Raw genomic sequence first — 12,216 nt, 5'->3', positions numbered from 1 at the left:
AGTCGCAGTTTAACACAGTTCTTATCTGAAAAAGTGACGGTGTCTGCCCCCCCCCCCGACCATCGAAATTATTTAAAAAGGTAAACGGAAGAGGAGCTGTGCATAAAAACCTCATAAAAATTAAAACCACAAGAGCAATAGTGCAAACGAATAGGAGAGTTAAATGTGGACTCTTAAACATCAGATCTCTCTCTTCTAAAGGTGTACTAGTAAATGAACTAATATCAGATTATGATATTGATTTATTTTGTCTTACTGAAACCTGGCTGGGTGATGGAGAATATGTTAGCCTAAATGAATCCACCCCTCCCAATCATATTAATACTCACATTCCTCGAGGCACAGGCCGAGGAGGTGGAGTTGCAGCTATCTTCGACTCTAGCCTACTAATCAGCTCTAAACCTAAACTAAACTATAACTCATTTGAAAACCTTGTTCTTAGTCTTTCACACCCAAGTTGGAAATCACTGCAACCAATTCTTTTTGTTATAGTTTACCGAGCACCTGGCCCGTACTCTGAATTCTTATCTGAATTTGCAGAGTTTTTGTCAACTTTAGTCCTTAAAACGGACAAAGTTATTATTGTAGGAGATTTTAATATTCATGTGGATGTTGAGAATGACAGCTTCAGTACTGCGTTTATCTCTGTTAGATTACATTGGCTTCTCTCAGAGTGTTCATGAACCGACTCACTGTTTTAACCACACCCTCGACCTTGTTTTGGTGTATGGTATTGAAATTGAACATTTAGTGGTGTTCCCACAGAATCCCTCTTTATCCGACCACTGTTTGATAACTTTTGAGTTTGTATTGCTGAACTACTCGCCATTGGGCAAAAATTTCTATACAAGATGTCTGTCTGATAGTGCTGTAGCTAAATTTAAGGATGCGATTCCATCAGCTCTAAATACATTATCTAGTCACAAAGTAACGGAGGACTCCTATGCTAATTTCAGTCCCTCCCAAATCGATCATCTTGTTGATAGTGCTGCAGGCTCACTGCGAATGACACTGGACTCTGTAGCCCCTCTAAAAAAGAAAATTAAAAAATTAAAGCAAATATCACGGAAACTTGAGAGGAATTGGCGTTCCACCAAAGTAGAAAATTCTCGTTTAATTTGGCAAGATAGTCTTAAAACTTATAGGAAGGCCCTCCGTAATGCCAGAGCAGCGTACTACTCGTCATTAATAGAGGAAAATAGGAACAACCCCAGGTTTCTTTTCAGCACTGTAGCCAGGCTGACAGAGAGTCACAGCTCTATTGAGCCAAGTATTCCCATAGCTCTCAGTAGTTACGACTTCATGAGCTTCTTTAATGATAAAATTCTAGCTATTAGAGACAAAATTCACCAAGACCTGCCCTCAACTGGCACCAACTTATCTCTAAACTCAGGAACCTTAGAAACAGCTGTAGAACCAGATACATGTTTAGACTGTTTTGCTTCCCTCAATCTTTACCAACTAACTTCAATAATTTCTTCATCTAAACCATCAACCTGCCTCTTAGACCCCATCCCGACTAGGTTGTTTAAAGATGTTTTACCCTTAGTCAGCACCTCTATACTAGATATGATCAATCTATCTTATCAACAGGCTATGTACCACAGTACTTTAAAGTAGCTGTAATTAAAGCTCTTCTGAAAAAGCCCAAACTTGATCCGGATGTTTTAGCCAACTATAGACCTATATCTAACCTTCCATTTCTCTCTAAGGTTCTGGAGAAAGCAGTTGCTAAACAGCTGTGTGACTTTCTACAGAGCAATAGTTTATTTGAGGATTTTCAGTCAGGATTTAGAGCTCATCATAGCACAGAGACAGCACTGGTGAAAATTACGACCTCCTTATTGCATCAGACAAAAGACTTGTCTCTGTACTGGTTTTATTAGATCTTAGTGCTGCATTTGATACCATTGACCATCAGATCCTATTGCAGAGACTGGAACATTTCATTGGCATTAAAGGAACCACTCTAAGCTGGTTTAAGTCCTATTTATCAGATCAATTGCCAAAGTTACTCATGGAGTTCCTCAAGGATCTGTCCTCGGACCAATCCTGTTCACTTTATATATGCTTCCTTTAGGCAATATTATCAGGAAACATTCCATAAGCTTTCATTGTTATGCAGAGGATACTCAGTTATATCTATCGATCAAGCCAGATGAAACTCATCAGTTAGCTAAACTTCAAATGTGCCTTCAGGATGTTAAAACCTGGATGAGCTGTAATTTTCTCATGTTAAACTCAGATAAAACTGAAGTTATTGCTCTGGGGCCTAAGCACCTCCGTGACGCATTATCTAAAGATATAGTTTCCCTGGATGGCATCCCCCTGGCCTCCAGCACCACTGTGAGGAATCTTGGAGTTATCTTTGATCAGGACATGTCGTTTAAGTCTCACATTAAGCAAATTTCAAGGACCGCCTTTTTTCACCTACGTAATATTGCGAAAATCAGGAACATCCTGTCTAAAAATGATGCAGAAAAACTAGTCCATGCATTTGTTACTTCTAGGCTGGATTACTGCAATTCCTTATTATCAGGCTGCTCGAAAAAGTCCATTAAGACTCTTCAGCTGATCCAGAATGCTGCAGCACGTGTTCTGACAGGAACCAGGAAAAGAGATCACATTTCTCCTGTTTTAGCTTCTTTGCATTGGCTTCCAGTAAAATCCAGAATAGAATTTAAAATCATTCTTCTTACCTACAAAGCTCTTAATGGTCAGGCACCATCTTATCTTAAAGAGCTCATAGTACCTTACTACCCCACCAGAGCACTGCGCTCCCAGAATGCAGGGTTACTTGTGGTTCCTAGAGTCTCCAAAAGTAGACTAGGAGCCAGAGCGTTCAGCTATCAAGCTCCTCTCCTGTGGAACCAGGTTCCAGTTTGGGTTAAGGAGGCAGACACCATCTCCACATTTAAGAGTAGGCTTAAGACTTTCCTCTTTGATAAAGCTTATAGTTAGGGCTGGCTCAGGTGAGTCCTGAACCATCCCTTAGTTATGCTGCTATAGGCCTAGACTGCCGGGGGATTTCCCATGATGCACTGAGCTCCTCTCTCCTCTACTTTCTCTCCCTCTGTATGCAACCTTATCCCATTATTGCATGTTACTAACACAACTTCTCCCCTTTCTGGTAGTCTTGTGCTTTCTCGTCCCTCTCCTCTCTCCTCCTATCACTTCCTGCAGGTTTTCTGGCTCTGGAGCTGTGGAGTCTGGATCTGTGGCTGCGGGTCACCTGCTGCCCCCGTGTTCCTGCTCGACACCCTCTGCTGCAACGACTATTGTTGCTAGTCTTATTGTTATTATTGTTATTATAATCATTAACATTACGATGGTTACCATTAACACTATTATAAATATCTATACCATTCTTCATTTAGTCTATAGCAACATTACCTTCACTGTCTGTACCTCTGTGTGTATATTGTGTAGGCTCTCTCTCTCTCTCACACACACCCCAACCGGTCGAGGCAGATGGCCGCCCACCCTGAGCCATGGTTCTGCTTGAGGTTTCTGCCTCTTAAAGGAAGTTTTTCCTTGCCTCTGTCGCCTAGTGCTGCTCTTGGTGGGAACTGTTGGGCTTCTGTAAATATCATCACAGAGTACGGTCTAGACCTGCTCTTTTATGAAAAGCGCAGTGAGATAACTGTTGTTGTGATTTGGCGCTATATAAATAAAATTGAATTGAAGGCCAGGAGAGTGGCGGGCGGGACGGGCACCTCTAGGGGCGGGCGAGCACCTCTAGGGGGGGGTCCTCGGTCACCTGGTGGGATGAGTCCCATCTTCAGACAACAGATATTAATTCACATCGCTGAAAGAAGACCTCAAACTTGAAGTCACACCCAGTAAGGGTCCCACAGTGGAGGTCCTACAAGTATCCATCCATTATTAACCACGTCCAGAAAGGGGCCCCAGCGTTTGTTTGGTTTGAGGTTGAGACCTACACAATATACACACAGAGGTACAGACAGTAAAGGTGATGTTGCTATAGACTAAATGAAAAATGGTACAGATATTTATAGTAGTGTTAATAACAATCTTAATGTTAATGATTATAATAACAATAGGACTAGTAACAATAGTTGTTGCAGCAGAGGGTGTCGAGCAGGAACACGGGGGCAGCAGGTGACCTGCAACCACAGATCCAGACTCCACAGCTCCAGAGCCAGAAAAGTTTGTTATGTTTTACCTGCTGTACACTGTCTACTCTCTGGTGTCCATTGTGTTTGGTTTGAAATGTGAGCAGGACTTTTTACCTACAGGTACAAATAAAGTTACCCGAGCCTGAAAGAACACATCACATGAAGTACTTTCAGTAATCGGGGTAACGTGTGTTTTAATAGTATCACATGAAGTACTGTCAATCAGTTGTGGGTAGAGAGTCAACCGCTGCCTCATGGACTTGTGGGTAATCCACTGGAAGTGTCTGTTGCCTTGGTAACAGGAAGAGGAGGAACCAGGTCCACCTTTGAACTGAACAACAGAGGAAAATATAATGTCACATGATAATATTTAAATTTATTTTAATCATTATAATTTTATCACACATCATTATTGATGACGTCACTGACTGAATCATTTGATTGACACCTACTGAAGTTCTGAAGCCGACGCCCACCGACAATGTCCTCGCCTCCTCGGACTACGGTGCGTTTTTATTGGCTCCCCAGAGACTCTGTAGTACACAAACAAATTTACATCCTTCCTTCTATCCTTCTTTCCTTCCTTCTTTCTATCCTTCTTTCCTTCCTTCTTTCTATCCTTCCTTCCTTCCTTCCAGTCTTACCTCACTGCCATATAAGGTATTTCTTCCAGCTGTCTGTCAATCAAACTGTCGGGTTCCACCAGCTGCTTCCTGTACACACACACACATACACACACAGTATTATTGAGAATGATATTTATAAGTACATGTACTTGAGTTTAACACGGCAGCTAACGACATGCAGTCCACTAACACCATAAAACAACCGGCTCACAGCAAAACACAGGCTCCACTTAAGGATCTAAAACAACAATAAAGGTTTATGTGCTGAAGCCCATCAGACCAAACAGGTTCAGATGATGTCGAGTAAGAACAAAGTGAGGATAACGCCGAGCAGTTGCTAACGTTGGTGCAAAGTTGTATTACTTCACACCAACTAACGCGACCCACGTTTCTATCCTGTATTCCACCGGTATTTTGTCAAAGTGTTTATTTAGCCTGAAAGGATGTAGCGGTAAAAAGCAAATGTGGAGTGATTTGTTGACTAACGTTGCCGATGCAGTATTAAAATATGTATCTTTCTGAGGAAAAAGGGACTGAAAAAAGATTTCACTTAATTTCACTTGTGCATATTTGTGGAAAACATATTTTCTCAGAATAGTTCTGAATGTTCTGCCTCAGATCTGTGAAGTGATCTGTTGTTTGGCATCAAGTGTTTGTTCTGACCACGAAGGAAGGTTTAAAACCACAATTAACCATCAGGATCCCTAAGGAGCAAAAGTCAGCCTTTAAACTCTAATGACTTGACATTTATCCTGATCATTGTTGATGTCGAATGATATGAATTTTGTAATGGTGATAACATTTTTGGCCGTACCGCCCAGCCCTAGTATAAATAGTATTTTAGCTTTAAAAATGTTAAAGCAGACTGGGGGAGCTGGTGTGAACAGGCTTGAGACAGCTGATAACATTAATATTGATATCTGTTACTTACAGGGGCTATGCTTAAATCTGTCACTAAAGTAGATGTTGGATCGTAAGCCAGTACGAGCACAGACCCAGGTGAAGCACAGGCAGCCTCGGCCAGTACGAGCACAGACCCAGGTGAAGCACAGGCAGCCTCGGCCAGTACGAGCACAGACCCAGGTGAAGCACAGGCAGCCTCGGCCAGTACGAGCACAGACCCAGGTGAAGCACAGGCAGCCTCGGCCAGTACGAGCACAGCCAGCAGCAGTCCGAACACACTTCTAGAAGAGGTTCCCATTCAGGCGTATTACAGAGACAGACTGTTTTAAAGGTGACAGCAGTGCGGTGTCAGGTGTGACTGTGCAGCAGGGGCTAATTGTTTACTCATGGCTCACAGGTCGGGTAGGAGGGCCAGGGCAGAATTCTTCTCAGGTGGTGACATGTGCTTTCTGACCTGACAGAGCCAACATTAATGGGCTAAACAAGGGAAGCTGATGTGGCACATACTAACACATTTCATACACTTCAATCAAAAATAAATCAAAAATGCACATGGGGGATGAGGGGCCTGTGGCCCAGCAGAGCTTTATGTCTAGCAACGCCCCTCCTTCACTATAAAACACCTGAAAGTCTGCAGCAGTTGTGCAGCAACTGAAAACTGCTCACAGCCAGAAGACTGTCCTCGTGAAAAGTTTCGGATAACAAAGAACGACGGATTTTAATTAATAAGTGATTCATTTACCAAAATGTTTTAATCTTTTTAAAATTTTAATTTGACTTTCATGAGTACTGATGGTGAATAGTGACACTAAATCATCCACAAAATAAATAAAAAATATAATATAAATATAGGTTTGAGTAGCAAGTTTTAACAAGCAAAGTGAAGTAAGTGATGAGAAGTTGAATAAAGGTGGAGAAAGACTACTAGATGGCAGCGGAGGAAAGTCCAGGAAGGTGGAGACCATGCGAGAATCCAACCTGCGCAGAGCCTGCCAACATGTCGCTTTTGTCTTGCAAAGGAATAAAAACTCTCCTTGACTGACTCCAGTGAGCTTTTCTGCTGCCTAGTTTTACAAATAAGTTTTATAAAGGTGGAGCCAAGTTTGGGTTTGTAGCTGAACTGTTTCTTCATCACATTGTTTTGTCCTGTTTGTCAAATTCATTGCCTAGTTTTGGCCCCAGGTTTCGCTGCCACATAGAATAAGTGGTTCCAGCAAAAAGTGGAGAAGTTTTAGCCGGATTTGAACTGGAAGATAGACATAAAAAGTTCTCTCTCTCACTTACTGGATGTGTTTCCACGTCAGGACGTCAGGACTTTGTCTATAAAGAAGAGTTAGCATTAGCACTGATGATTCAATGGGTAAAACTGATAGCATTAGCATTAGCACTGATGATTCAATGGGTAAAACTGATAGCATTAGCACTCATACCTGAACAGGTATTGCCTCTGAAAACTAATTATTAGCATTTATCTTCCGTCACAAACATGTTGTTTACATGACCAGGAGTGAGGTCTCTGGCCACCTTGGCAACCGCTAGGTGAAAACAGGAAGTAGATTAGATTTCTTACCTGTTCTTTGATCTTCTGTATCTCTCGCCATTACTCGCCATCTTCTCGGATTCGCTGCCACTGCTTGTGTTGTCATGGAAACGAGACCTGGTCATCAAAGTTTACAGAATCCTAAAAACTCACGTCACCAAAATATTCCAAACCTATCCCAGAACTACATTTCCCAGGCTGCTTTGTTCTCACAAAGGGAACACAGGCCACAGATACAGTGATGGAAGAAATGTACTTTAGCACTGAAGACTCCGCCCCCCTGAGACAGCCCTTTGAAAGTATTAAGCCCCTCCCATCAGACTAAATGACCACATGCGTCCTGGTTCTGACCGTGTGAATAGACTTTGCCACAGTTAGGACCAGACAGGTGAGCAGACAGCAGATAATCAGAGTGGTAAGTCCTGGTCGCTAGACCTGAACCTGGAAGTGAGCTTAGCGAGGTAACTTCAGGGTTAACGCTGGGTTTCAGCACCATGGTGAAGGTTCTTCCTGGGTACATCTCCATGGTACCTGATGCTGAGCTGTTACACTTCCAGACCAGAGATCAACTCTATGAAAACACCTCCCACTGACCTATCAGCTCTCTTGTTAAAGGAGATCCCTCAGACGGCAACAGGCTGCTTTCTGTTTGTACATCATCGTCCTACGGAGACTGAAGCTGTGTCTCAGTTCAGTACTAACATGCAGTACACTGTGTACTTACACTTGCTTAGTGCTTTCATTTCGACAGGCTGCTGTGCACTAACCGGAAATGACTGAGTGGTTAAGGATGCGAGAACACACTATTTTTCTGAACTCATTACTACACATAAACACAATCCCAGGTTTCTGTTTAAGACTGTGGATCAGCTGGTAAACCCAACCCCTCCTTGTGCCTCAGCTGGAAGTAATGACTGTGAATTGTTTTTATCTTATTTTACCAATAAGGTGGTGTCAATCAGAGCCTCCCCCTTACTCAGAGGTTCCTCACCAGCAACAAGAGAGTTTTAACCAGTTTTATCCCATCGACTTGTCTGAGCTTTTAAAAACAGTATCACAAATGAGAGTGTCCTCCAGCCCACTTGATGTAATACCTACAAAGTTTTTACTGAAAGTAATAGATTCTGTTGGGCCCCATTTGATCTCTGTTTTCAACAGCTCCCTATCTACTGGTTGTGTCCCTGATTATTTTAAAACGGCTTGCGTGGACCCACTTTTAAAGAAACCTGGTTTAGATCCCTCCCTCCCACATAATTTTAGACCAATTTCAAAACTGCCTTTTATTGCAAAGATTCTAGAACGAATTGTGTCCAAACAGCTGCTCACTGTACTGGAAAATAACAAAATATTTGAAAAGTTTCAGTTTGGTTTTAGGAAGTACCACAGCACTGAGACTGCCCTGCTTAAAGTCACCAATGACCTTTTAATGTCTGCTGATGAAGGCATGTGCTCAGTCCTTGTACTCCTGGACCTTAGCGCTGCTTTTGACACCATTGATCACAACATCATGTTAGACAGACTGAGGCACTGGGTGGGGATCTCTGGTACTGCTCTAGAATGGTTTTCATCCTACCGGTCAAATAGGAAGTTTTGCGTGTCTGTAAACAACTATGTCTCTTCGTTCTGTCCAGTTAAATATGGTGTGCCTCAGGGGTCGGTCTTAGGACCCATTTTGTTTTCTTTGTATCTGCTTCCCCTTGGACATATTATCCATAAACATGGCATTTCTTTTCATATTTATGCTGATGACACACAAATGTACTTGCCCGTCAGATCCACAGACCCTGGAATGCTGAGTTCACTTAACAACTGCCTTTGTGAAGTTAAAAAATGGATGTCAAATAATTTCCTCCAGCTGAACTCAGACAAAACAGAAATCCTGGTCATCGGGTCCCAGCAGATGGCAAATCAAATACTGCCATCTGCTGGTTCCCTAGTAAATCACAAGCCTGTGGCAAAGAACCTTGGTGTTTGGTTTGATAGTAATTTAAATTTCGAGCAGCACACCACAAAGCTTGTTCAATCATGTTTTTATCAACTTAGAAATATAGCAAAAATTCGATCTATGTTAACTTTTAAGGACACCGAGACCATTTTACACGCCTTCATCTCATCACGCCTGGATTATTGCAACAGCCTTTTCACCTGTTTAACCCAAAAATCTATTGATCGACTCCAGACTGTCCAGAACTCAGCTGCCAGACTTTTAACCAGAACAAAGAAATATGACCACATTACTCCTATTTTAGCTTCATTACACTGGCTCCCAGTATGTTTTAGAACTGACTTTAAAATTCTATTGATTACTTTTAAAGCTCTTCGTGGCCTCTCGCCTTGTTATATTTCTGACCTTTTAGTCCCATACGTACCAGCACGTGTCGGGGCGGCTGGGGCTCAGGAGATAGAGCGGGTTGGCTGTTAATCGGAAGGTCGGCGGTTCAATCCCTGGCTTCCCCTGGTTGCGTGTCGAAGTGTCCTTGGGCAAGATACTGAACCCCGAATTGCCCCTGGCGGCTATTCCGCCAGTGTATGAGTGAGTGTGAATGTTAGTTTCCGTTTGAGCACTTAGGCTCAGTGTGTGTGACTGGTGAATGCAGATGTAGTGTAAAAGCGCTTTGAGTGGTCGAAAAGACTAGAAAGGCGCTATACAAGTACGGAGCATTTACATTTACGTACCTTGAGATCCTCGGGCAGAGGTCTGTTGTCTGTTCCAGAGTCTCGACTGAAAACTAAAGGGGACAGAGCGTTTGCTGTCAGGGCCCCGAGGCTCTGGAACAGCCTGCCCGAGGAAATCAGGTCGGCTGAGTCAGTGAACTCTTTTAAGTCCCTTCTTAAAACATACTTTTATAGGAGAGCTTTTCCCGATCTTATTTGACTTCATTTTATCCCTTTTATTTTATTGTATTTTACTAATTTTATATTAATCTGTATTTTAGTCTTTTCAATGTTTTCATGCTTTTATCTTGTCTTGTTTTTGTATTATTGTCTCTTGGGTATTATTGTCTTTACACTTGTTAAAGCACTTTGTAACTTGTTTTTGAAAAGTGCTCTACAAATAAAGATTATTATTATTATTATTATTTTCCTCTGCAGTTGTTGCTGCACACAGTGAGTGGGTGGCTGGCCGGCCCCGCCAGCTTCCCCCGCTGCCACTTGTGGAGCTCCTCAACTCTGAAAACCTTCAAGCAATTTTTGATCTGCCATCACTTTTCGTAAAACTGTCAGTATTCACCATCTACACATTTGATTTCTCAAAACTTCTTAGAAGTGGATTTAGCGATAGTGTAGGAAACTGTTGTCGGCCTCTCTGCTGCTTCCCGCTTCTCCCACATACTTCCACTATGTGGCTAAAATGGCGGTCGTTGAGGGTGAAACGTGTCCAGCATTCCACACTCAGCTATTAGTGCACCATCCTCTCGGTGCACGTTGCCTCAGAGCTCCGTGTGACTGCTTTAAATGGGTTTTATATTTTTAGTTTTCACGCAGCCCGTCGCAGCCGGTAAAATAAAAGGCTTGGTGACGTGAGGCTGAATATTCTGAGCCTATCGGCCCATGTTGTCCATGTTGTTCGACGTACAAAAAGGCCTCTGAGAGTGATGCCCTAAACCCAACAGGAAGTGACTCGCATCACGGCACGAGGGCCCATCCAAACGCTGTGTTTGTAAAATATGCCACTCTGCTGCCATGTCTGTGATTGGTCATCTGCTGCGAACACCGGCTCGTGTGAACGTGCTCATGGCAGGAATCCCTGAGCTGACTTCCTGTTTCATAATCACCTTTGTGACCGCTGAGCCGGATCTTTGGTGTTAGTAAGGCCAGAGAGATCCTGGGTTACCGGCTTCCTGGTCCAGGACCAGGTGTTTGTTACCGGCTCCGGGCCCCAACACAGTGGACTGACCAGTGAGTGAAGGTGTGTCAGTGAGCGCCGCCTGCAGTCAGGACGCCACTTTCCTTTTTTTGGTCAAAAGTCTGCAGCTCATTAAAAAGAAAAACGTTAGTGACACCTCTCACCTCCGGCCTCGCCGTCTGATCGCTCCATCGCCATCCAGACTTCTGCTACGCCTGAAAGACAGACAGGAAACACGTCTTCCTTCAAGCCTTCCTTCCTTCAAGCCTTCCTTCAAGCCTTCCTTCAAGCCTTCCTTCAATTCTTTCTTACCTCTGGGGTCTCACTCTGTGTTGATCTTCTTCTTCTTTGGTTTTTGGAGGAAAGCGAGGGTTGAAGAGGCCGCTGGAACCAAATTCCATTCACAAAGTAATCAGATTAACATGGCCGATGTATTCTTTCACTCCAAGTCAGTAATCAGATTACTTCCATAATATAATTAGATTACATGCCGTCTTCACGTCTAACAGATTTCATTGTTTTACCTCAGAGAGCTGCTGTTTTCCCATGGTGCTCTGGGCTTTGCCTGGTCCTGTGCTGCCCAGCCCTCTGACCTGCAGGTACAAGACAAACTGCATCACATGATCACATGAGATCATCCAAAACGTTCCCCCTCTCCGCTCAGTGTTTCTCACCTCTGGACCGCAGGAGGCGCCGTCTGCACACTCACTGTCTGATTGGCTGAGCAGAGGAGAGAAGGCGGTGACAAACTCAGCTCTAGAAAACTAAACGGTGAACTGAAAGGATGCGAATCACCACACAAACGCAGACTACGTAAAGTAACTCCAACCGCTGTGCAGGGTGGATATGAGGCTGTCCGTTTGTGATCTGATCTGAGCTGATTCAAAAGGGTCACATGCTTTCTCCTGAGACTGAATCTAAAAAGGAATAAATGTTTTACTGTTAGAGGTGAATTAAATGATAATAACCACTGTGCTGTTCTGGTCTCATGCAGGAATCTCCTGCGGTTTGCTTGGTGAACGTTTTTTTTCTCAGCACGCCGACCTTCAACCAAGGAAGAGTGGGCGAACGAGCAAAACTAAATATGACAAAACAGAGAGAGAGAGAAAAGTCATCTTAAAATAAAGACTGAACTAATATATTTCATAAACAACAAGATGT

At 43.1% G+C, this 12,216-nt stretch overlaps 1 protein-coding gene across 2 annotated transcripts in view; it reads right to left on the bottom strand.

Moving 5' to 3' along the window:
- Window positions 1–4,207: 4,207 nt before the first annotated feature.
- Window positions 4,208–12,216, bottom strand: part of epb41l4a (erythrocyte membrane protein band 4.1 like 4A) — a 30,882-nt gene continuing 22,873 nt past the window's right edge. For both annotated transcript variants that reach the window (XM_038734659.1, XM_038734660.1), the window contains exons 13-22: window positions 12,024–12,133; window positions 11,730–11,775; window positions 11,580–11,648; window positions 11,368–11,439; window positions 11,220–11,270; window positions 7,239–7,325; window positions 6,953–6,988; window positions 4,784–4,852; window positions 4,592–4,672; window positions 4,208–4,470 (exon numbers count right to left, since the gene is read on the bottom strand). In XM_038734659.1, the coding sequence (XP_038590587.1) occupies window positions 4,392–4,470; window positions 4,592–4,672; window positions 4,784–4,852; window positions 6,953–6,988; window positions 7,239–7,325; window positions 11,220–11,270; window positions 11,368–11,439; window positions 11,580–11,648; window positions 11,730–11,775; window positions 12,024–12,133 (700 nt within the window). In that variant the 3' untranslated portion in view covers window positions 4,208–4,391. The remainder of the gene's footprint in view (window positions 4,471–4,591; window positions 4,673–4,783; window positions 4,853–6,952; window positions 6,989–7,238; window positions 7,326–11,219; window positions 11,271–11,367; window positions 11,440–11,579; window positions 11,649–11,729; window positions 11,776–12,023; window positions 12,134–12,216) is intronic.

Source organism: Micropterus salmoides, unplaced genomic scaffold, assembly GCF_014851395.1.
Source record: "Micropterus salmoides isolate LMB-PRFRI ecotype aquatic unplaced genomic scaffold, ASM1485139v1 Ms_hic_scaffold_20, whole genome shotgun sequence".
Classification (NCBI taxonomy): Eukaryota; Metazoa; Chordata; class Actinopteri; order Centrarchiformes; family Centrarchidae; genus Micropterus; species Micropterus salmoides.
This window is presented reverse-complemented; position numbering and strand designations above follow the sequence as displayed.